General features: G+C 45.5%; 1 protein-coding gene across 1 annotated transcript in view; it reads right to left on the minus strand.

The window, feature by feature from the left end:
* Positions 1-24756, minus strand: part of pcp4a (Purkinje cell protein 4a) — a 208388-nt gene that overhangs the window by 38245 nt on the left and 145387 nt on the right. The window contains exon 2 of the mRNA XM_084320290.1: positions 22547-22598. Coding sequence (XP_084176416.1) covers positions 22547-22598 — 52 coding nt within the window. The remainder of the gene's footprint in view (positions 1-22546; positions 22599-24756) is intronic.

Below are 24756 nucleotides of genomic sequence, written 5' to 3' on the forward strand. Positions count from 1 at the left end.
GGCGAGTAAGGTGCAGGATCTTGCGGCCATGAGCGAGTTGGTACTCATGGAACAATTTAAAACCTGCCCGAACGAACCGTGGTGTATCTGAATGAGCAGAAAGTGTCTACTCTCCAAGACGCTGCTGTTTTGGCGGATGAATTGGCGTTGACACACAAACATGCTTCTGTGCATAACGATACTGTGTATGTTAGAGGCGGTGCGTTTCCCTCTCGGGAATTACCATTTCGGGGAAATGGCGAGCGAGCGTATCGGCCACGCTCGCCTCCGTCTGACAAGAGACAATGTCATTATTGTAAGAGGCCAGGTCATTTGATGGCGGACTGTCATGCATTACGCGATCGGCAGGATACTAAAAGGTCAGCTCACATTTACATTTACATTTACATTTAGTCATTTAGCTGACGCTTTTATCCAAAGCGACTTACAAGTTCTGTACGACAAGTCATCAGGAAGGGCACAACTCTATCAGCTGAGCAACAATGTTCATCAAAGTGTTGAGTGCTACAGTGTAGGTTAGTTTATTAGGACAAGTGCATGACAGTACGGTTAGTTAGGGTTCGATTTTTATTTTATATTTTTTTAATTCAGATAATGGTTGAAGAAGTGCGTCTTTAGTCGACGGCGAAAGATTGGACGTGATTCGGCTGTCCTAACTGGGGTGGGTAGTTCATTCCACCATTGTGGGGCAAGGACTGAGAATAGGCGACTTCTCTTTGATGACCCTCCCGGAGCTCAGATAGGAGTGGAGCGGGTCTGAGGCGGCCAGAGGATGCAGAGCGTAGGGGTCTTGAGGGTGTGTAGTTAGAGACCATCGACCGGAGGTAGGCGGGAGCGGTTCCCTTTGCCGCACGGTATGCTAGGTCGAGGGCCTTGAAGCGGATTCGTAGTAGTAGTAGTAGTTAGTAGTAGTAGTAGTAGTAGTAGTAGTAGTAGTAGTAGTAGTAGTAGTAGTAGTAGTAGTAGTAGTAGTAGTAGCTGTAGTAGCAGTAGTAGTAGCAGTAGTAGCAGCAGTCTTAAGCATTCGTATTGTACTATTGTTATCAGTATTAAGAGGAGGAGGAGAATGAAGATGATATTATTACTCAGAAACCAAAGGGGGTGGGGTTGATTAGCACTGTCTCACGCCCAGAGCAGGAGAAACCAGACAGTTGTTTTGAACCTTTTATATTTTCTGGTTTTGTGTCACTGTCGGGTAAAGTCTGTGACCAACGCGAGGTGAGAATCCTTCGTGGTTCGCAGTCCTTTATTCTGGCGGATGTATTGCCGTTAAATGAGGAGTCGTCTTGTAAATCAAGTGCTATTGTGCGGGGAATCGAAATGGGTTTTACACCCGCTCCGTTACATAGGATACATGTGAGATCAGATCTAGTCACAGGTTGTTTTTCCGTGGCGGTTCGTTCATCTTTTCCGGTAGCCGGAATTGATTTTATCATGGGGAATGATATAGCTGGGGGGAAGGTAATTCCAGTTCTGGAGGTGGTGGACGCCCCAGTGTCTGAGTTTCTGTGCGATGCGTTGATTAAAAGTCACCCAAATGTTTTTCCTGTCTGTGCTGTGACTAGGGCTCAGGAGAGACAACGAGAGCAGGCGGTGACGCTGCGTGACTCCATCTGTGGCGAGGCTCTCGCTGAAGACAGGTGGCCGTCTAGTGGCGAGGTGAAAAGGGGTGTGAGTAGCGTTCAGGGGAAACTGGTAAATCCCAAGTTTTCCGACGTACCGTTGCCACTAACGCGTCAAGCGTTGATTGACGCTCAGAAAAATGATTCCTCCCTATCAGGTTGTTTTGCGGCAGTAGCCACCACTGCTGATAGTACGAAACACGCCTTCTTGATAGAAGAAGGGGTGTTGATGCGAACTTGGGTAGCTAGGCCAGGTGTGACAGACTTGAAGGGTGGAGATGCCTGGAATGTAGTGCACCAGGTTGTGTTACCAGTGGAGTGTAGACGTCACGTTTTGATGTTAGCACATGAACATATCTGGTCTGGTCATTTGGGTATTTCAAAGACTTATGACAGAATCCTACAAAATTTCTTTTGGCCCGGTCTGAAGGCCGATGTGGTAAAATTTTGTGGTACTTGTAGTACATGTCAAATTGTAGGGAAGCCAAATCAGGGGGTTCCTTTAGCTCCCCTGCACCCCATTCCAGCAATAGGGGAACCTTTTGAACATGTGATCATTGACTGTGTTGGCCCCCTGCCTAAGACAAAGGCAGGTCACCAATACATGTTGACTATTATGTGTCTTGCCACCCGTTTCCCGGAGGCAATACCTCTGAGGAAAATTACTGCCCCAGCAATTACCAAGGCATTAAACACGTTTTTCGCAACTTACGGTTTACCAAAAACCGTGCAAAGTGATCAAGGCTCGAATTTCATGTCTAAGACCTTTAATCAATTCTTACAGGGTTTAGGTATCAATCACACGGTGTCTAGCGTGTACCATCCTGAATCACAGGGGGCGCTGGAGCGCTGGCACCAGACGCTGAAGGCGATGCTAAAGAAGTACTGTGTTGATACGGGTTGTGGTTGGGACGAGGGTGTGCCATTTGTACTGTTTGCTATTCGGGATGCTAAACAGGAGTCACTTGGGTTTAGCCCTGCAGAGCTAGTGTTTGGTCACAGTGTGCGTGGTCCATTGAAACTGCTCAAAGAGAAGATGTTGTCTGGTTCTTCTCCTAAATCGACTGTGTTTGATTTTGTCTCCCGGTGCAAGGAGCGTCTCCGCTGTGCGTCCTCGTTGGCTAGGGAGGCCCTCGCCTCTGCCCAGGGGGAGATGAAGGTGAGGTTTGACAAGAAGGCGGTGGGGCGGCAGTTCGAGGCTGGCGATGAAGTGCTGGTTTTGCTGCCCATTTTGCAGGACCCTATAAGGTGGAGAGGAAAGTATCAGACACCAATTATGTTATATGTACGCCCGAGAGGCGCAGGAAGACACGGTTGTGTCATATTAACATGTTGAAGAAGTATCTCACCCATGCTGGTGGGAGTGAGCAGGAGGTGCAGTCTGGCAGCCCAGGAGCTGTTCCAGCTGTTTTGTTAACATGTGTTAATCCCCTGCCGGACGATGATTTGAAGGCGTTGTCCGAGGGGCGTTTGACTAACTCTGAGTTCATGAGTGAGGTCACTGCTCATCTGTTGTATCTGCCCGAGTCACAGAGTGATGATGTACGTCAACTGTTGTTATCCTATCCTGTGTTGTTGTCTAATGTGCCTTCCAGAACGACCGTCCTGGAGCACGATATTGATGTGGGGGGTGCGACCCCCATTAAACAACACACATATCGGTGTCCGGTGGTGAAGAGGGAGGTGATGAGGAAGGAGGCTGAGTATCTGATGGATAATGGGATGGCTAAAGATAGCCGTAGTCCCTGGAGCTCTCCTTTGCCTTTTAGCTCCTAAGGCTGATGGGTCTCCCCGGTTCTGTACTGATTACAGGAAGGTGAACGCGGTGACGGTGCCTGACTCGTTCCCGTTACCCAGAATGGATGACTGCATTGACAGTATTGGTCCCGCTGTGATTATCACGAAACTCGATCTCTTGAAGGGGTACTGGCAAGTTCCCCTGACAGAGTGAGCCTCGGATATTTCGGCGTTCGTTACACCCGACCATTTTTTGCAGTACACGTCATGGCCTTCGGGATGAGGAACGCACCGGCCACGTTCCAACGTTTGATGCACATGGTGTTGGGGGGTGTGCCTAGGTGTAACGTATATTTGGACAATGTGGTGGTGTACTCCGATACTTGGGGGGAGCACATTGCTAACTTACGGGTGGTTTTTGCATGCTTGGCGGAGGCTTCGTTGACTCTGAACCTCGCTAAGTGTGAGTTTGGGAAAGCCACGGTGACGTACTTGGGGAAGCAGGTGGGTCATGGACAGGTCCGCCCGGTGGACGCTAAGGTAACAGCGATCCTTGCGTATCCGGCTCCTTCCACGAGGCGCGAGCTACGGCGTTTCCTGGGGATGGCTGGGTATTACCGGTGTTTTTGTAGAAATGTTTCTGTGGTGGTGGCTCCCCTCACTTCCTTATGTAGTCCTATTGTACCTTTTGTGTGGTCCACGGAGTGTCAGTGCGCCTTCGAGGCTGCTAAATCTCTCCTATGCAGTGCACCTGTTCTGGCAGCCCCTGACTTTGCATTGCCCTTTCAGCTGGAGGTCGACGCGAGTGCTGCTGGGGCTGGAGCTGTGCTGTTGCAGGCGGGAGAGGGCGAGGTGCATCATCCGGTTTGCTACTTCTCGGTGAAGTTCAAACACCATCAGTTGAACTACTCGACCATCGAGAAGGAGATGCTGTCGATGCTCCTCGCTCTCCAGCACTTTGAGGTGTACGTGGGGTCCAGCTCTATTCCGGTGTTGGTCTACACGGACCACAATCCCTTGGTGTTCTTGGCTCACATGTACAACCACAACCAGAGGTTGATGCGTTGGGCCCTGTTGGTGCAGGGCTACAACATTGTCATCCGTCACAAAAAGGGGGTGGACAATGTTGTGGCCGATGCCTTATCCAGAGGGTAGGTCTGGGGGTACTGCTCTGATGTTGGTTGTATGGGTAATAATGTTTTGCTCACCCGGTGGGTTCGCTTCTATGGGGGGAGGTGTCACGTACCTGGGTTGTGCATTATCATTATTGCCATATATTTTAACACCATGTAACATCAGGGTAATATATTATTTGTGTTGTTTTCTATGTGTGATGTTGTGTCATCTTCTAATCGCCTGTTTCTGTTCCGCAGATGCCACTCATCTCCCTGATTGGATTGGTTGCATCTGATTGGTGCACCTTCGGACAGGCAGTGGAGATGGGTGGTTAATAGAGTGGGAGGTGACACACATCAGGGCGCCTCATGGAGTCATTTTGCCAGTGACCATAGTGTTGGAGGTTGCCCTTGGATTGCCACTGTTGTGTGGGGCTGATTTATTGTGTGCTCTTACTGTTCACACTACTCACCTGGTGGGCATTGTATCTGTGTTGGTGTAGCTACCAGGTGAGTATATATATATATATATATATATATATATATATATATATATATATATATATATATATATATATATATATATATATATATATATATATATATATATATATTGTGGCCTCTTGCCTTTTTGCCACCTGTGTGGAATTAATATATATATATCTATGTATTGGGCCTTCTGCCTTTTTGCCACCCCTGTGTGGAACTATATTGTGCTGTGCACGTTGTGTACATTTGCTGGGGGATTCCCAGCATGCCAACCGCATGGCTTGTGGTTGTGTCCTGTGACACTAGGTCACTAGGGCTTGTGTTTACTTTCTATTAGTATTTACTTGTCTGTTCTCCAACTACCCTTTTCCCTATTTGTTATATGTTTGTGGGATTACTTCCCCTCCTTCCTCACCATAAATCAGTGGAGGTTTGAATTCCTACCACGAGAGAATAAATATAATTTACTATTTGGAACAACGCCTTGTGTTTATTGCTTACCTGCTCGGGACCGTGCTTAGTGCACTACTGGAGGGGGCTGGTTTTCACATACAGCCCGCTCCAGCTTATATTTTATATTGTCATTAGACATTGCTATGTGACACCGGGCGAGACCGTGGCCCTGCATAACAACCGGGTCATGGTTCTCGCCTGGAGAGACAAGAAGATCGTCAAGATGATCAGCAGCTTTCACCAGGACACTTTAGTGGAATCACGCGTCTGGCGGAAAGGTGCAAGTGAGAGGGAAGCCGTGATGAAGCCGGCCTGCGTGGTTTCATATAATATGTGTATGAATGGCGTGGACAAGTTAGATCAACATATTGCATACTATCCATTTATTAGAAAGACTGCAAAGTGGACCAAGAAGTTCGTAGTCTATTTGATTCAAATAGCCATGGCCAATGCCTTTGTTCTGTACAGAATCAGACACCCAACAGGACTGTACAAGACACTCCTATGGTTCCAGATCAGTGTGGTAAACGACTTGGCTGATGAGGCAGATGCAGGTCAGGCAGTGGCAGGTCAGGCAGTGGCAGGTGGTGAGGCAGTGGCATGTGGTGAGGCAGTGGCATGTGGTGAGGCAGTGGCAGGTGAGGTGGCAGGTGGGGGGGCGGGGGGTGGGAGGCAGCGTGATCCCAGGGCCCCAAGGACAGATCCGCAAAGCAGGTTGGATGGCAACATGGCAACACATACTATGAGGAAGTACGCATCCACACCAAAGAAGAAGCATCCCATGAGAATATGCCGGGTCTGTAAGAAAAAAGGCATCAGGCGGGAAACAAGATCATACTGCGCAAAGTGTGGAGTCCCCCTGCATCAAGAGTGTTTCACACTCTACCACACAAAGAGAGATTATGCTAGCTGAGTATTATCTCTCTTGTGTGGTAGAGTGGAAACACTCCATGAAATATGTGGATGGATGCGTACTTCCCCATACTGTGTTGTTATGATAGCTGAGTGTATAGTAATATAGTGTATAGTGTCTTGTAAATATGTAAATAGTGTAAGTATTTCACAATCTAGGTATTACTGTTTGTACAGAACAAAGGTGTTGGAACATGGATATATTTGGAACACTATTCTTGGTCCACTTTCAGAGTAGCTTGTCAATGCCGTTCATCATTGTCCTGGTGTTAGCTGCTGATCATTTTCAGAGTACATATGCCTCACTTTACTAACTAATACACTTTACATGTAAATATGTGTTCTGATGCACAAACTCAATGGCTATCGGCCATTTTGCCAGGTCAAAACTAATGCACTTGAATATATGAATAAATGTACTGTGAATGTTCTAAATGCACACATTCAATGGTGATCCGCCAGTGTGCTAGGTCAAAACGAATGCACTTTACATGTTGATGTGAATGTTCTAAATGCACAAATTCAATCGTGCTCCGCCATTGTGCTAGGTCAAAACGAATGCACTTTACATGTTGTGTATGTTCTAAATGCACAAATTCAATGGTGCTCTGCCATTGTGCTAGGTCAAAACGAATGCACTTTACATGTTGATGTGAATGTTCTAAATGCACAAATTCAATGGTGATCCACCATTGTGCTAGGTCAAAACGAATGCACTTTACATGTGTGTGCTGATGCACAAACTCAATGGTGCTTTATCTGAAGTAAATACATCTTTTCCACTTCATCAAGTTTCAAGTGTTTATTATATACAGAATACATTATAATGCAATGCTTTTTTATAACTTGTGTGTCTTAGATTAGAATATACAGAATACATTATAATGCAATGCAAAAATGTCAGAATACTTGTCATACTACCTGTCATGTATGGACGACTACACCATGGCACACAGGTAAAATGTGCATCACAAACAGCTGAGTATGGGTTGAGCCCATGATGAACTTGCAAAATGTAATTCAAACAGCTAACTACATGAATGGTTCTATATTGTATGTCGTTTTTGCTAATTTATATATTGTATAAATATATTTCCAGGTCAAAACTAATGCTCTTTACATGTTGATGTGAATGTTCTAAATGCACAAATTCAATCGTGCTCCGCCATTGTGCTAGGTCAAAACGAATGCACTTTACATGTTGTGTATGTTCTAAATGCACAAATTCAATGGTGCTCTGCCATTGTGCTAGGTCAAAACGAATGCACTTTACATGTTGATGTGAATGTTCTAAATGCACAAATTCAATGGTGATCCACCATTGTGCTAGGTCAAAACTAATGCACTTTACATGTGTGTGCTGATGCACAAACTCAATGGTGCTTTATCTGAAGTAAATACATCTTTTCCACTTCATCAAGTTTCAAGTGTTTATTATATACAGAATACATTATAATGCAATGCTTTTTTATAACTTGTGTGTCTTAGATTAGAATATACAGAATACATTATAATGCAATGCAAAAATGTCAGAATACTTGTCATACTACCTGTCATGTATGGACGACTACACCATGGCACACAGGTAAAATGTGCATCACAAACAGCTGAGTATGGGTTGAGCCCATGATGAACTTGCAAAATGTAATTCAAACAGCTAACTACATGAATGGTTCTATATTGTATGTCGTTTTTGCTAATTTATATATTGTATAAATATATTTCCAGGTCAAAACTAATGCTCTTTACATGTTGATGTGAATGTTCTAAATGCACAAATTCAATGGTGATCCACCATTGTGCTAGGTCAAAACGAATGCACTTTACATGTGTGTGCTGATGCACAAACTCAATGGTGCTTTATCTGAAGTAAATACATCTTTTCCACTTCATCAAGTTTCAAGTGTTTATTATATACTGTACAGAATACATTATAATGCAATGCTTTTTTATAACTTGTGTGTCTTAGATTAGAATATACAGAATACATTATAATGCAATGCAAAAATGTCAGAATACTTGTCATACTACCTGTCATGTATGGACGACTACACCATGGCACACAGGTAAATGTGCAGAGCAAACAGCTGAGTATGGGTGAATGATGAACTTGCAAAATGTAATTCAAACAGCTAACAGTAAATGAATGATTCTATATTGTATGTCGTTTTTGCTAATTTATGTAGTTTTTGCTAATTTCTATATTGTATATATTATATTGTATATATTGCATATATATATATATATATATATATATATATATATATATATATATATATATATATATATATATATATATATATATATATATATATATATATATATATATATATATATATATATATATATATATATATACAATATAGAAATGAGCAAATAACAACAACCACCTAGTGTTTATGATTTATGAAATGCAGTAAAGGATATAGGGATATTTTGGTAAATGGCTGCTTTTTTATATAGATATTTTGATTTACGTTGTATGCCTATATATATATTGTCGCTATGTTGACCTATATATGCAGTAAGTGTGGAAAAAGAAATATAGGCATACAACATAATCAATAAAAATATCCCTATATAATATCTGTATTGCATTTCATGAATGATAAACAACACTAGGTGGTGTTTGTACAGTGTGTTTACCCTATGAACTTGGAATAATGTGTCTCAGACGAGCAAATATCATGATTTGCGCTTGCTGCAGAAAATACCTCATAACTCCGTTTCCAGGAAATTAGCGTCTATTTTGGCCAATGGGGGTTGGGTGGGTGAGGGGGTTGGGGATTTGGACATTTACCGGGGCCAGTTTCTAATTGCAGACTCCCGTAGGTGCTCTTTGAGAGCGGTTTTGAAGGAGGGTAGGGATTCACATTAGGGCGTTGAACATGATTTGTGGAACTCCCTCTGGTGTTGTGGTCGTGGTATTCACTGACCTTTGGGAAGTATTTCGACATGTACATGGGTATCTTAGTGGAAGGTTTGATTCATGGACCGAAGAGATCACGTTAATTTATTCTATGGGATATTGTACGAAAAACCACTGAGGAATCAAATTTAGTCAAAAAGAGCAGAAAGATTAATCTTTTAATATGATTGAAAAGAGGTAACCTTGTGATACACTGTAAAAGGGTCTGTAATATTGCAACAAAATATCAGGTACGTTTGAAAACACCCAGACTAAGAGATGAAGGTCAAAATAATCATCTGCATTGAAGTAATGAGAATAGGTGCATGACATTTAATTTGAAATAGGCCTTCCAATTAATTTGTTTGTGCAAATTCTGATTTAGGTGAGATGACAGGTTTCAAACAGTTTCTGAATAAAAATCTTTTAATTATTAAGTAAAACATTTTCTATTTATAACATTATAATTTTTTTTAGAACAATACTATGGCCCGTTTTGGTAATCTGTCTTTCTGTGCTAAGCTTGAATGTAGGCAGCATGGAGTGACTCTGTCAAAGTCATTATGGCACATTCATTCTTTTAGACAAGAGACGTAGTCGACACAAATTATCTGTCAGCTTCTACATTTTGCTGTGATATACATTTTTAGATTTTGCAGCTCTCTTGGTTTTTTCAATAGTAGCCAATATAATACAGTATCAGCATTGTTCATAATTGGAGTCTGTTTTATAGGGAAACATTAATGGGCTATAAAGCATTCAAACAGCATTCTTTGTTATCTAGCTATTATTTGTATTTATTTATTAATGTCTATTTTCACTATTTTCTTGCTTCTTCTCATGCTACTAACTGGGCACTGATTTACCTTCAGAACATCTACATCATCGTTAGTGTTCTGAAGGATCAGATTAAACCGAATATATATATTTATTTATATATATATATTTAATTGTATTTGTATATCCCCTGATATCCCTTGTATATTCCTTGTACAATATGCATTGAATATCCCTTCTAGTCTACTGAACATCCCATAATAGTCTCCATTCTACCATTGGACGAGACCTTGGTGCCAGGTCGCCATACCCCTCAGACCAGGTTCAATCGTACCGCTCAACATGTATGGACAAGTCCTAGTTCCGCGTAGGAATATGTCTACCGCACCACTAATGGTACTATTTGTTCATAGTGCGTATATATACTGCGCTATTAAAGTAGAGCTTTCTTTTAGTCCAGTTCCTTACCCTCCAACAGAGTGACAGATGCAAAAGCCTCCCTGCGAACCACGTGTGGGCAGTAAGGCCAATTCGGCCCAGTATCGGCATTGAGACATCGTGTATATTAATATTTGAATAGTCATATTTGGCACTATATCGTCGAGTTGGACGTATTCTATTAAGCTAATAATAGTCTATTCATATGTAGTGCCTCGTGCGGTAAGAGTTCTATAGTAATCAGCACCCCCATCGTTTCGGGCATCAGCTGGACGCTTATCCAGGGTGGTTGACCCCACGTGAAGCTGCACCCGAGGAGCTCCAGGCCAAAGAGCGAGTGGACCTGTATATTGGATTATTCTACCGACGACGGCTAGCCTTCCCCGGCTTGGATTATGCTTTGAGTACTTTGATTATTCTATGGATAAAGGCCAACACTGCGGTGTGTTGGAAATACCCCCCCCCCGGAGAGGACGACAGGTGAGAAGACGCTCTACACGACGAGGTCGCCTCACGTCTCTCCATCGTGGACCGGAGGACGCCGGCCACAGAGAGTCCAACTGCTTTCATCTGTGGATCGAGGATCGCTGGGCACCGGGTCGCACGACTGTGGGCTCTCCCAGGATACCCTCGGCCAGACGGGATACAGCCAGACTCTACCCCCCCCCCTCCAGCTGTCCTACAAGCAGTCGGAACCTTCCCCTAGTGTATCCAGCTATATAATCATTCAAGTATCATTGCTATTGTTCCCTAAATATTCCAGGTTGTATATTTGCTTCCTGCGCAATCAGAGATTGGACATTCGATATTGATCTACCTACGAATACTCATTTGCCATAAAAGTGCATACTATTTCAAATCATAAATGTAATTAAGTGATCGTTGTACATACCTTTTGCTATGTATTATTATTAAACGCAGACTTTCGACTTGGTACATTTGTGTTGGATCCGTTTCATCAGGTGGGAGTGTTTATCATAATTATTTATACCTAGTACTGGGTGGCCAGAGTCTAAAGTACAAGAGGTAGTGGTAGTAAGTATCATATCTAACAATACAGTCAGGGAATTGTACCCCTCAGTTACAATTGGTCCTTCGAGCCGGAGGGTAATCAGTGTAATATTAATATAGTGTTATTAATATTAAAATGGCCTATGATGAACACTCCACGAAACGATCCTCCTAACCAACAACGCCCGCGGCGCAAACGACAGCTCCCTCAGTACCTAGAGGCTTACGCTGTCAGTCAACAACCTAGTCTTCTACCAACAGTAAACGCGGTAAAACTAGAAAGTAAAATTATGTCTAACCCTAACAACCAGGCTACCCCGACCATAGAGGCCCCTATGGGTTCTAACGTAACTGACCCAGCTCACGGTGGGGACCAGGGGGAACCAGACATGACTTTACACCCCGCCAATACCGAAGAAGTAGTCCCCGACGAGTCCCGGGAGGAAGACAACACTACCGAGAGAGAATTCGGCACGGAAGAAGATGAGGAGAGCACCGTGGAGATAGAGCTCCAAGACTCCGCACGGAGTACCCCAAGGGACGGCTCCCCTATACAACCGTCTTCTCCCAGCGAGGCAGAGAGGACACTACAGCAGGCATTCCTCGTCAGCCTGAAAGCCTCTACTGAACGCGATAGACTCCAGGGTGAACGCGATCGATTGCAGATACAGCAACGGAGCGAAGAAGAGCACATACGCCTGGAAATAAGACGCATTCAGATGGAAGAGAATATGGCAAGAGACCGGGCCGACGCCCAGCGCGCCGCCACCGGTGCCCAGAGAGAATCGGATCTCACCAAGCGCGAAGCCGAGCGCGACAGAGCACAAGCGCAACTAATAGAACAGCTGATCAGAAGAACAACACCCCCTCCCTCCACCAGAGGCTCCAGGAACTCGTCTAGACATCACTCCAGGGCGGCATCCCCTAGCCGAGTAAGCGACCCTGAACTTGACCAACAGACGAGGTTTATACCCCCCGCAGACCCCCTTCCCCAACCGGTCCAAGCGAGACCCAGCCACCGGGAAGGAGCAGCATACACTGCGGAGAGGCTAAATCAGAGACTACAAGCCCTGGATGACCTAACGGAAGACGAAGAGGAAGAGGAGGAGAACCACGCCCGACGACAGCACAGTACTCTACCGGACCAGGAGGTCCAGTACAGCCCAGGCTATACCCCCGCGGAGCTGCGCTACAGACCCCCGACGCTATTCACGGGTGAGCACGACGCACGACCCGCACCGAGGAACAGCACCTGGACCAGCGGGCCATGGTACACAGCCGGTACCAGCCCACGCCAAGGAGCAGGAGGAGACTCGCCTAGGAGGCCTCTCCCCCAACGCTCGCCGATGTATCAACAATCCGCGTCATACATTGGCACACCTATGGTACCAGACTTCACCCAGGAGAACCGGGCCCAGTATACGGAGCTCCGCATGTGTCTGGAGACAATGTTGGTGGATGTCATTGATGAACGCCATAAATACGCGATACTACTGAAGCATTTAAAGGTACCCCGCGCGCACAACATAGCGCTCGCCTACGCCACTTCCACGACCCCATACACCGCAGCGCTGGTAGCGTTGGACCAGAGATATGGACGTATATGGGATTACGTGATCCAGGAGATCAGGCACATCGACCGCCTACCCCCAGCAACAGACAATCGAGCACTGGACGACCTGTCCATCAGAGTGCAGTCCCTGGTAGGGATGCTGGGAGCGCAGAGGGAAAAGGGTAGGCATGAACTATACGCCAACTCAAATGTAGAGAGGATCTTGGAGAAGCTACCGCCCGCCCGACAGGAGCGCTTTAGGCGGCAGAGAGACCACCGAGACCCTAATGGCCCCGAACCGAACCTCCTCGATCTAGCCGACTTCCTGGCGAGAGAAGTCAGCAGCTTACGGCTAGATACATTCGGACGGAGCACCCCTGGCTCCAGAGAAGGAACCAGGAGACTAAATGATGGAAGAAGATCGGTGACTGTCATGCACCAATCGGAGTCAGTGCCAAGCAGTAGGAGCCACAGTACCCCCTCAAGAAAGGAGAAGTGGAAGATAGTGTGCCCCTACTGTGAGAAAGAACACTGGCTGTCACAATGTGACTCATTCCCCAAGATGAATGCGGAGGAAGCGAGTCAATGGATAAAGTCCAACAGACGCTGTTTTCGCTGTGCGCGATCACACATGGCAGCCGAATGCCGCTTAAAGAAAAAGTGCAGTCGGTGCGATGGAGCCCATCTGGACATACTCCACGACAGTAACAGACGGCGGCCTCCACCCGCACCATCAAGCAGCAAAGCAAGCGTCATGTACATTGACCCCGCCAGCAGCAGCGGAGCCAGAGTGCTCTTAAAGGTAGTCCGTGTGACATTGAGCTACCAGAATAAAGTCATGGACACTTACGCCGTCCTTGATGACGGGTCAGAGAAGACCCTTCTGCTCGCGTCCGCTGCGGCCCAGCTAGGGCTGCGGGGGAGCGAAAACCAAATGACAATTCGGACAATAAGAAGAGATTTGAAAACGATAAAGGGCGAGAATGTCTCATTCTCTATCGCAGCAAGCGGCCAGCCCGAGCGACGGTACAGGATTACAGACGCTTTCACCAGCCAAGAAATAGGACTGTCGCGGTACACATACCCCGTAGCCAAGCTGATGGAGAAATATGTACATCTACGCAAGCTACCGATCCCACTCATAGACGGTGCTACCCCGACACTGTTGATAGGCTCCGACCATGCAGACCTCATTGTCCCGATAGACCGGGTTCATACCGGACCCAGAGGCTGTCCTGCAGCAGTCGAGACCCGCCTAGGATGGACTCTCCAAGGCCCACTCGCCAAATCTCTCAACCGAACCACAGCCACTAGCTGTCTCCACTCCCGAGTCACAGAGGGAGACACTGCACTCCTGCAGCATGTAGAGAGGCTATGGACCTTAGAACAAATGCCCTTTAAGAACGAAAAGAAAGACATTCGCTCTAAAGACGACATCTACGCCATTAACCTCCTCGAGACGGGAACAAAGAGAGTCCCAGTCAGCGGCGTGTTGAGATACGCCACGCCACTCCTGCGGCGGGAAGGGATGCCTACCTTTCACGCAAAGAAAGACGCCACAGAGCGGTACCTACTAAACACAGAGCGGCGCTTAGCCAAGGACCCCGCCCAAGAAAGTGTATACCGCGCTGAGATTGAGAAGCTCATCACAGCGGGACACGTCACAAAGATTGACATTAAAGAGGCCGACCAGACGACCGAATCGTGGTACGTGCCCCACCACAAGGTTCATCACAACGGCAAAGACCGCATCGTGTTTAACTGCAGCTACCAGATCGGATCCCAAAATCTGAATAAAGAGCTATTGCCCGGTCCTACACTCGGCCCCTCCCTACTAGGCGTACTACTCCGCTTCCGCCAGGACAAGGTGGCTATCAGCGGGGATATCAAAGGGATGTTCCTGCAGGTGAGATTAGTAGAGGAGGACAAGCCCCTGTTGCGGTTCCTATGGAGAGAGAGGCCAGGAGATGAGCACCCAGCCATCTACCAATGGGAAGTCCTCCCTTTCGGAACTACATGCAGCCCATGCTGTGCTACATTTGCACTACAGAGACATGTCGCAGAGGACCCAGCAGCGGACGAAGAGGTCCGACACAGTGTGAAGAACAGCTTCTACGTAGATAACTGTCTACAAAGCGTTTCGACCCAGGAAGAAGCCGAGGCTCTCCTACTTAAACTCCGCGCCTCTCTGATCAAAGGCAGCTTTGATCTCAGGCAGTGGGCCAGCAGCGATCCGCACGTACTGCGCAGCCTCTCCTCTGCGGACAAGGCAGCGAGCAGCGAGACCTGGATGGCCACAATCCCAGGAGAAGCCCAAGAGATGACACTAGGACTAGTGTGGCGCTTCAAAACAGATTCGCTCCACTATAGACACAAACCCCTGACCACGGAGCAGGGAAGGTCGACGGCAATACCGACCACCAGACGGAGTGTGTACAGAACACTCGCCCGACAATATGACCCGTTAGGATGTATACTACCGTACACCACCAGGGCAAAGATGATTGTACGAGCATTGTGGGACAAGGACCAGGGCTGGGACGACCCCATTCCCGCACACCTTGCATCCACCTGGAGAGAGTGGGAGATGGAACTCCACTCACTCCCAGGCGTTAATATACGCCGAAGCTACTTCCCACCCACGGTGAGGCCAGAGACATGTAAAATGGATCTACACGTCTTCAGTGACGCCTCCGAGGTCGCCTACGGATCAGTAGCCTACTTGCGGGCCCAAGAAGAGGGGGGAGAGATCTACACAGCATTCATCCTCGCCCGCTCGAGAATAGCCCCACGCAAGCAACAGTCTATCCCACGTCTAGAGCTCTGCGCAGCCCTCGCAGGAGCGCATCTAGCCACGCTCATCCAACGTGAGCTCACCATTCCGGTGCATAGAACAATCCTGTGGTCAGATTCCACGACAGTACTCGCCTGGATCAAATCGGATTCATGCAAATACAAAGTCTTCGTGGGAGTCAGAGTCACTGAGATTCAAGAGTTAACCGGAGAGTTAACCGGAGAAGCAAACTGGCGCTATGTTGATACAAAACACAACCCAGCTGACGTCATCACCCGGGGAATGTCCCTAGATGACTTAACCCGTCATAACATCTACAGTGACGGACCAGCATTCCTCAAGCTCCCGGAAGGAGATTGGCCCACGCCCACCCCGAGGGAAGCAAGTGACGAGGAGGCTGAGAATAAGAAACCCATGTTCTGTGGATTGAGCACTGTTGTCTCCGCAGACCCCAATATAGACGATTGCATTACCATAGAGAGTGCGCAGCAACGGACATTCCTGCGGCACCACCCAGTGATTCAGTCCCCCGCTAATATGTCAGCAGCTGACTACGAGGAAGCAGAACTGCTTCTACTGCAACGAGCCCAGAGAGACTCGTTCCCCGATGAACTAGACTGTCTACAGGGAGGAAAGCCCGTCCCATCAGACAGCAGATTGATTCATCTGGCCCCCGAGAGTGACACACATACCCTCATCAGAGTGGGTGGTCGCCTGCGGAGAGCCCCCAATTTACCGGATGATATTAAGTACCCGATCGTATTGAACAGCCGACACAAGGTCACAGAGCTGATTATAAAGAAATACGACGAGGATGTACACCACGCAGGAGCAGAGAGAGTCTTCGCGGAAATCAGACGTTGTTACTGGATACTTCAAGGAAGAGAGGCGGTGCGACGCTTCCAGCGAACCTGTCTAGACTGCCGAAAGTGGCGCGCGCAGCCCAGCATACCACGGATGGCTGATCTACCTCCATGTCGCCTCCGACTCGGCGACAAGCCATTCCACTCAACAGGCATGGACTGTTTTGGCCCGCTGCACATAAAGAAAGGAAGAGGCACCGAGAAGCGGTGGGGTATTGTATTCAAATGCATGACCACCAGAGCGATACATATCGAGCTCCTTCCGACCATGAGCGCAGACTCATTCCTTATGGCCTTCCGAAGATTCACATCACGGAAAGGAAAACCGTCTACATTATTGTCCGATCACGGGACAAACTTCAAAGGCGGAGAAAGAGAGCTGAGGGAGAGCTTCCAAGCTATGGGCCCAGAACTTAAGACCCACCTCGCTCCAGCCCAGATTGACTTTCAATTCAACCCCCCAAACGCACCCCACTTCGGTGGAACTTGGGAACGAGAAGTACGTTCTATAAAGACAGCCCTGTACGCAGTACTTGGGGCCCAGACTGTGGCGGAAGAAGTCCTAATGACAGTCCTCACGGAGATTGAGGGAGTATTGAACTCAAAGCCCCTCGGTTACGTCTCCAGTGATGTAGCAGATGTCGACCCAGTCACCCCCAACACCCTCCTGATGGGGCGGCTAGATCCCGCGTTACCCCAGACAATGTACCGGCCTGAAGAAGCGAGCGGCCGACGAATGTGGAGGTGCAGCCAAGTATTGGCCGACGAGTTTTGGAGCAGTTTCCTACTGCACTGCCTACCGTCTCTGCAGACCCGCCGGAGGTGGGTGGAAGAGAGAGACGGTTTGACGGAAGGAGCAGTCGTCATGATTGTTGACCAGTCACTGCCCGGGGCTGTGTGGCCGGCTGGCCGCGTAAGCAAAGTGATCACCGGTGCCGATGGCAAGGTCCGAGCAGCTGAAGTACTCGTCCAGGGGCGCATTTACACCCGTCCTGTGGCGAGGCTCATAGAACTGCCCCGACTCCCAGACACAATCGATGATGACCATGACCCTATGACTTTGTGAGTTGACTGACCCTTACAGCGAACCCTTGAGTGGTGGACAGTGCGGTTAATCTGTCTCTGCTTAACTAATTGGGTTGGGACCAATTAGGGGGCGGCTGTTCTGAAGGATCAGATTAAACCGAATATATATATTTATTTATATATATATATTTAATTGTATTTGTATATCCCCTGATATCCCTTGTATATTCCTTGTACAATATGCATTGAATATCCCTTCTAGTCTACTGAACATCCCATAATAGTCTCCATTCTACCATTGGACGAGACCTTGGTGCCAGGTCGCCATACCCCTCAGACCAGGTTCAATCGTACCGCTCAACATGTATGGACAAGTCCTAGTTCCGCGTAGGAATATGTCTACCGCACCACTAATGGTACTATTTGTTCATAGTGCGTATATATACTGCGCTATTAAAGTAGAGCTTTCTTTTAGTCCAGTTCCTTACCCTCCAACAGAGTGACAGACGCAAAAGCCTCCCCGCGAACCACGTGTGGGCAGTAAGGCCAATTCGGCCCAGTATCGGCATTGAGACATCGTGTATATTAATATTTGAATAGTCATATTTGGCACTATATCGTCGAGTTGGACGTATTCTATTAAGCTAATAATAGTCTATTCATATGTAGTGCCTTGTGCGGTAAGAGTTCTATAGTAATCAGCACCCCCATCGTTTCGGGCATCAGCTGGACGCTTATCCAGGGTGGTTGACCCCACGTGAAGCTGCACCCGAGGAGCTCCAGGCCAAAGAGCGAGTGGACCTGTATATTGGATTATTCTACCGACGACGGCTAGCCTTCCCCGGCTTGGATTATGCTTTGAGTACTTTGATTATTCTATGGATAAAGGCCAACACTGCGGTGTGTTGGAAATACCCCCCCCCGGAGAGGACGACAGGTGAGAAGACGCTCTACACGACGAGGTCGCCTCACGTCTCTCCATCGTGGACCGGAGGACGCCGGCCACAGAGAGTCCAACTGCTTTCATCTGTGGATCGAGGATCGCTGGGCACCGGGTCGCACGACTGTGGGCTCTCCCAGGATACCCTCGGCCAGACGGGATACAGCCAGACTCTACCCCCCCCCTCCAGCTGTCCTACAAGCAGTCGGAACCTTCCCCTAGTGTATCCAGCTATATAATCATTCAAGTATCATTGCTATTGTTCCCTAAATATTCCAGGTTGTATATTTGCTTCCTGCGCAATCAGAGATTGGACATTCGATATTGATCTACCTACGAATACTCATTTGCCATAAAAGTGCATACTATTTCAAATCATAAATGTAATTAAGTGATCGTTGTACATACCTTTTGCTATCTATTATTATTAAACGCAGACTTTCGACTTGGTACATTTGTGTTGGATCCGTTTCATCAGGTGGGAGTGTTTATCATAATTATTTATACCTAGTACTGGGTGGCCAGAGTCTAAAGTACAAGAGGTAGTGGTAGTAAGTATCATATCTAACAATACAGTCAGGGAATTGTACCCCTCAGTTACAGTTAGTATCATCATCGAATTTGTGTATAAACTTCAATATAATGCAGACTCCCAAGTATCAGCAGTGCAGTACAAATTCAACATCTACAGCTTCTTTGAATAGTAAATATATTTGTAAACAATGTCTAGCCATTCAACTGTAAACAACACCAACAGTAAAATTTTTACTTTTCAGTGTCCCATGATCCAGTTTTTCCTTGAGCATTGTTTATTGTAATGTATATTATTCTCATATACCACATAATCTTTCCACAACTCTGAGCTGAAAAGGTATCCCCCAAAACGACATACTGCACTTTTAACTGTTAGAAGTATAAGAACAGAAAAGCAAAGTTGTATTTATTTAAGGTGGAGGTAAGGTATGTACCACGGGCACGGCTATACTACACAATAGCTTGCCTATACATAAAAAAAGAAGCTTTAAAAAATATTAGTTATCCATACCACATAGAAGAGCATTGGACACGGAAGGAACCTGAGAAATTCACAATGATTAATTGGTCTCTGACACTACTGGATGTTATTTATTTGGAAATCTCTACTGCAAGTGTAATTGGAGTGGGACAGGTCGGCATTGAGCTGTGGGTCGCAGCGGCCGAGAAGGTTAAGACCACCATATAGGGAGGGAGGTGTAGTGGTTACGTCATTGCCATTTTTCGTGTTCCACCCTCTGTCCAACGCAATGTATTTCCCCATTTCTAAATCGTCTCGTTTAAAACAAATAAAGCATTAACATTTGCATGGTGTACCTTTCTGTGCGTATTCATCCACAATCTATAGCTCAACATGAATATATTCGCAATTAATCATAAAAAAAAATTGCTGAATTGTATTTCAACCAAAAATGCTTAAACAATCATTTTTAAATAAAATAAGTAAAATGTTGTGCAAAAATGGAAAGCTTTTCAATTTCCATGCGGCAGAATTGTTACAATAGCCGATAATCCATTTTCCCAATGATGAATCCCTATACGGGTGGAACAACCAGTGACGTCAGACTACACCTCTCTATAGCGGCGGAGCGGGGTTGGGGTGTTGGTCCTGGGGGGTCCGGTGGTCCTGTGGTGGGGGAGGGGGGAGGAAATGTCTAATGTCTAATGTCTTTTGTGGTGTTTGTTGTTTTTATTTTTACTATGCATTTATTATTATTTTTTGTTATCGTTATTGTAGTTAACCCTTTAATCGCCAAGTAGGAGTTAACACGTCAATCTCCGCCATGCGTAATCTGCCAATGACGCCGTAACACGTCATTGAGATCAATATTTCAAAAATCTGTGATGGCAATCATATTTCACCCACGGAGACTTGAGATCTCCTGTTGATCTCCTCTCAACTCTCCAACGGTTCAAGACCGCCATCTGGTGGCGGATCGGCGGATCGCCCAAACAGCAAACCGGAAACAGAAAGTGGTGCTCATCCAAATTCGGTCCGACCACTCGCTATAGCTCCCGGGGCTCCATCTCGACACACTGGATAATCAATCGCTCGCCCTAACTCAATAAACAACGTTATTTGGATGTATATAGTATTATACAACCTGGAAATGGTTCATCTAGATCAGGGGTCAGCAACCTTTTTGACATGGAGTGCCTGTTTGAAATATAGTTGTAACTAGTGTGCCTCAACAATATTCCATGCATCGTAATTTTTTTTCTTCTCATAATCAGGTATTTTTAATGATAATTTGTACATTATTACATCATTATTGTTATTGTTATTATTAACAATATTATTATGATGGTTGTATCAACCCTAAATCTGAGTTGGGGGGGGGGGGGGGGGGGGGAATGCAATGCAGACAAACAGCTGCATACAGTGCGACCATTTCACTCACATTTGCCCATAAATTTTTGGACACATCACACACCATTGGTGTGTGTACTGTACGTGTGCTGTCATAGCTCCACCTACAGGCCTAATGGAGAACACCAGGATGTGAATGGAGGGTGAATGTGAGGTATATCGTGTAAATAAGTTTTGATTGATCGCAAGACTACACTGTAAAAAAAAATATAATAATAAGTTACCAGAACTTAAAAATATTGAGTTCAGTTACTGTGCATTAAGGTTTTCAGTTTTCAATCCATAATAAGTTAACAGAAAAATAAGTACCCAACCACATTATTTCAACCTAATAAAACTATGTTTATTGTCATTGTTTTAAGAACACAAGTTGACTTGGTAATACTCACATTTTGAGTAAAAAAAATGGCTTTTAACATGTGCAATGTTCAATGAAATAGAAAAATAAATAATACAATTTGTTGATTAATCCCACTGGTCACAATGGTAACCGTAATAATGTTTTTGTTATAAGGCTCTGCAAATGTTACTGAATGATGTAGCAATGTATTTCCAGCTAAATTGAAATAATAAACAAATAAAGGGTCTCAATTAAATATGTGGTAGTAAAAAGAACCTGTGGGAGGATTTCAACAAGATAAATGTGACAACAGTGCAAAATATTTCACTATAATATTTCAAAGCAAAAAAAAAAAAAAAAAAAAAAAATGTTATGCTGCCCTGTGCCTATGCGTGCCTAGGGTTGCCTACCCCTGATCTAGATCAACATCCCATAATAGGAAACTTTCTACTCCAAGCTGATCGCCCCAACGGCCAGAGGAGATTGGGGTAAGTTTCAGCGTTTATTATTACCGTGTCGATACAAACTGCTCTGATGATCATATCACCCACACTACATGAATCATCTAACGTTCGCCACGGAATTATAAACGACCCCCCCCCCCCCCCCCATCCGGTCAACATCAGATGATGAGTAGTAACTTCTAGAAGCACGTACATTTGAAATTTTTTATCTGGCGCCGATCGCTATCAAACTGTATTTGATCATCAATATAATGCATTTATGGCTATAAATCACGTTCTGCAGAATGCTGCAGAAAACGATAAAAACATATTTATACTTTAGACCATATTTTAGTATGAATATGTGAATGAAAAAGTAGAACATTGCTACATCCTAAACGATAGATACTTGACGTTGAATGGGCCATAGTAATGTCAATTTAGCAATACAATTTAAAAAGTTATAGCCCTGCAAAGAAGGGGAACATCTCCATAGACTTTCAACAGTGGCAGATATGGGGTATATGGTCAGAATAATCCCTGGCAGATAAAGGGTTAATATTATTGAAGTATTGTCTTGTGGTGTCTTATGTATTATTGTATTGTATTTTGTTTGTTTTGAAAAAAGGAAAAGAAAACAAGATTTGATAAAAAAAAGAAAAAAAAGAAGAGCATGTCTAGCTTGAATAAAAGTGACTGTATGAATAAAGATAATACTGTACCTTGTCCTGCAGCCGGTATGCTTTTGCCAGTCATGGCTCCAGATCCTTGTCTCTATAAAAGGAAAAGAAAGAGACGGTTTAGAGGAGACAGAAAGATATTTGATAGAAGAAGCCTATTCAAACAATAATCATCATATTCTTTACAGCTAAATGAACTGCCTCTCTTTGATTATAGATCCTGGAAGATGTGAGCATTCTCGGCTGGACAAATTCTGTATTGTCAATTGTGTAAATCGCAAGTATTTCGTCCAGCAGTGTGGCTACATGGGTTGAGCTCCGGACTCATGATCAGAAGATCACCGGTTTTGATCACGAAAAGTGGTGTTGTTGTCCAGCAGGGAGCACTCTGTCCTCTGGACCTGGTGGTGTTGTTGTCCAGCAGGGAGCACTCTGTCCTCTGGACCTGGTGGTGTTGTTGTCCAGCAGGAAGCTCTCGGTCCTCTGGACCTGGTGGTGTTGTTGTTATCCAGCAGGGAGCACTCTGTCCTCTGGACCTGGTGGTGTTGTTGTTGTCCAGCAGGGAGCACTCTGTCCTCTGGACCTGGTGGTGTTGTTGTCCAGCAGGGAGGACTCTGTCCTCTGGACCTAGTGGTGTTGTTGTCCAGCAGGAAGCTCTCTGTCCTCTGAACCTGGTGGGGTTGTTGTCCTGCAGGGAGCACTCTGTCCTCTGGACCTGGTGGTGTTGTTGTTGTCCAGCAGGGAGCACTCTGTCCTCTGGACCTGGTGGTGTTGTTGTCCAGCAGGGAGCACTCTGTCCTATGTAGGGTTGGGTACCGTTCACATTTGAACCGATACCGGTAGCTGTGAATTGATACCGGTACCCAACGGTACCTTTTTAGGTACATAATTTAGTGTCTAAAAATTGAATCTACCTACCTTAGTTGTAAAAAATTTGTCCAAACTTCAAATGATTTATTATCATTATTATTTATTTAGAACAATTTGTTTATATATATAATATTGCAGCGAGCGTTGTCTGCATCTAGCTTTGTAAAGTGTAACCACACTAGTGACCGTTTTCGGCTTGCCATTGCCCCGACTGCTTTGTTGTTGAATCAAGTCAAATCCTAGGTAAGCAATGTATTGTCCGTGTGATTCGTTGACGTGAACGTACGGCACACTTCATAGAACGTTGACGTGAATGTGCGGCACACTTTATAGGTTTCGTTTCGCGCTAGACGAAACGTTGATGTCCAAAATGTGGCAAAGATACCGTTAAAAGTACCGGATTCGGTACCCATCCCTAGTCCTCTGGACCTTGTGGTGTTGTTGTCCAGCAGGGAGCACTCTGCACTTGCAAATGCCATCCCTTGGATTCAGTTAAACTGACTGAAATGACTGAATTCATTGTCAAAGAGTAGGGGGTTCCCCGACGTTCCTGGCTAGATTCCCAATCAGGTCTCTAACATCATGGCCACCTAATCACTAGGGGTGGGGGGGAAATCGATACGTAGTAGTATCGCGATACTTTGCGTGGCGATACTGTATCGATACAGGGACGCCAAGTATCGATAATTATTCATAAAAAAATTATATTTTTTTTGTATAAGGAAGTTGCATTGTTCATTTCAATACCTGTAATAGTACAGTAGTCCACACACACACACATGTCCATTCAGTTAAGTTGGAATATGACTGTAATACAAACAGTTCAGTTTGTCAGGTACATGCAACAGAGATTATAGTGTTTACATCTGTCTGCTTGAGAAAATACCATGTTCTGCAATAAGAATTATTGAAGTGAGATGAACAGACTGAACTTAATTTTATTAGATAGATATAAAATAAAGATATAAAATTAGATAGATAGTATATTAGATAGTATCGTATCGCGAGATCTCTGGCGATTCCCACCCCTACTAATCACACCTTCCCCTGATATCAATCCCTGTCTCCTGAGCCTTTCAGCCATTTTGTAGTGTGATGTGTGCCTGGTGTATAGCAGTCATTGAGCCTGCGTAGCCCACAGTGCTACACAGTGGTGATGGTGAAGGAGGCCATTTCCACCATTTGAGTGTCTAGAAAAACACTATATAAATGCAATTATCATTCATTCATTCACTTGTACCCATCTGTGACCAAAGCAAATCAAGTACCCACCCAACCAACTAACTAACCAAACCAGCAAACATGATGCATGGTGCAGCCTTCCTCTAGAGCTCTAGAGCACCCAACAAATACCACACTGTGTACTCAATAGCAAACACGAC

The sequence above is a fragment of the Notolepis coatsorum genome (genome assembly GCF_963971535.1).
Source record: "Notolepis coatsorum genome assembly, chromosome: 8".
Classification (NCBI taxonomy): domain Eukaryota; kingdom Metazoa; phylum Chordata; class Actinopteri; order Aulopiformes; family Paralepididae; genus Notolepis; species Notolepis coatsorum.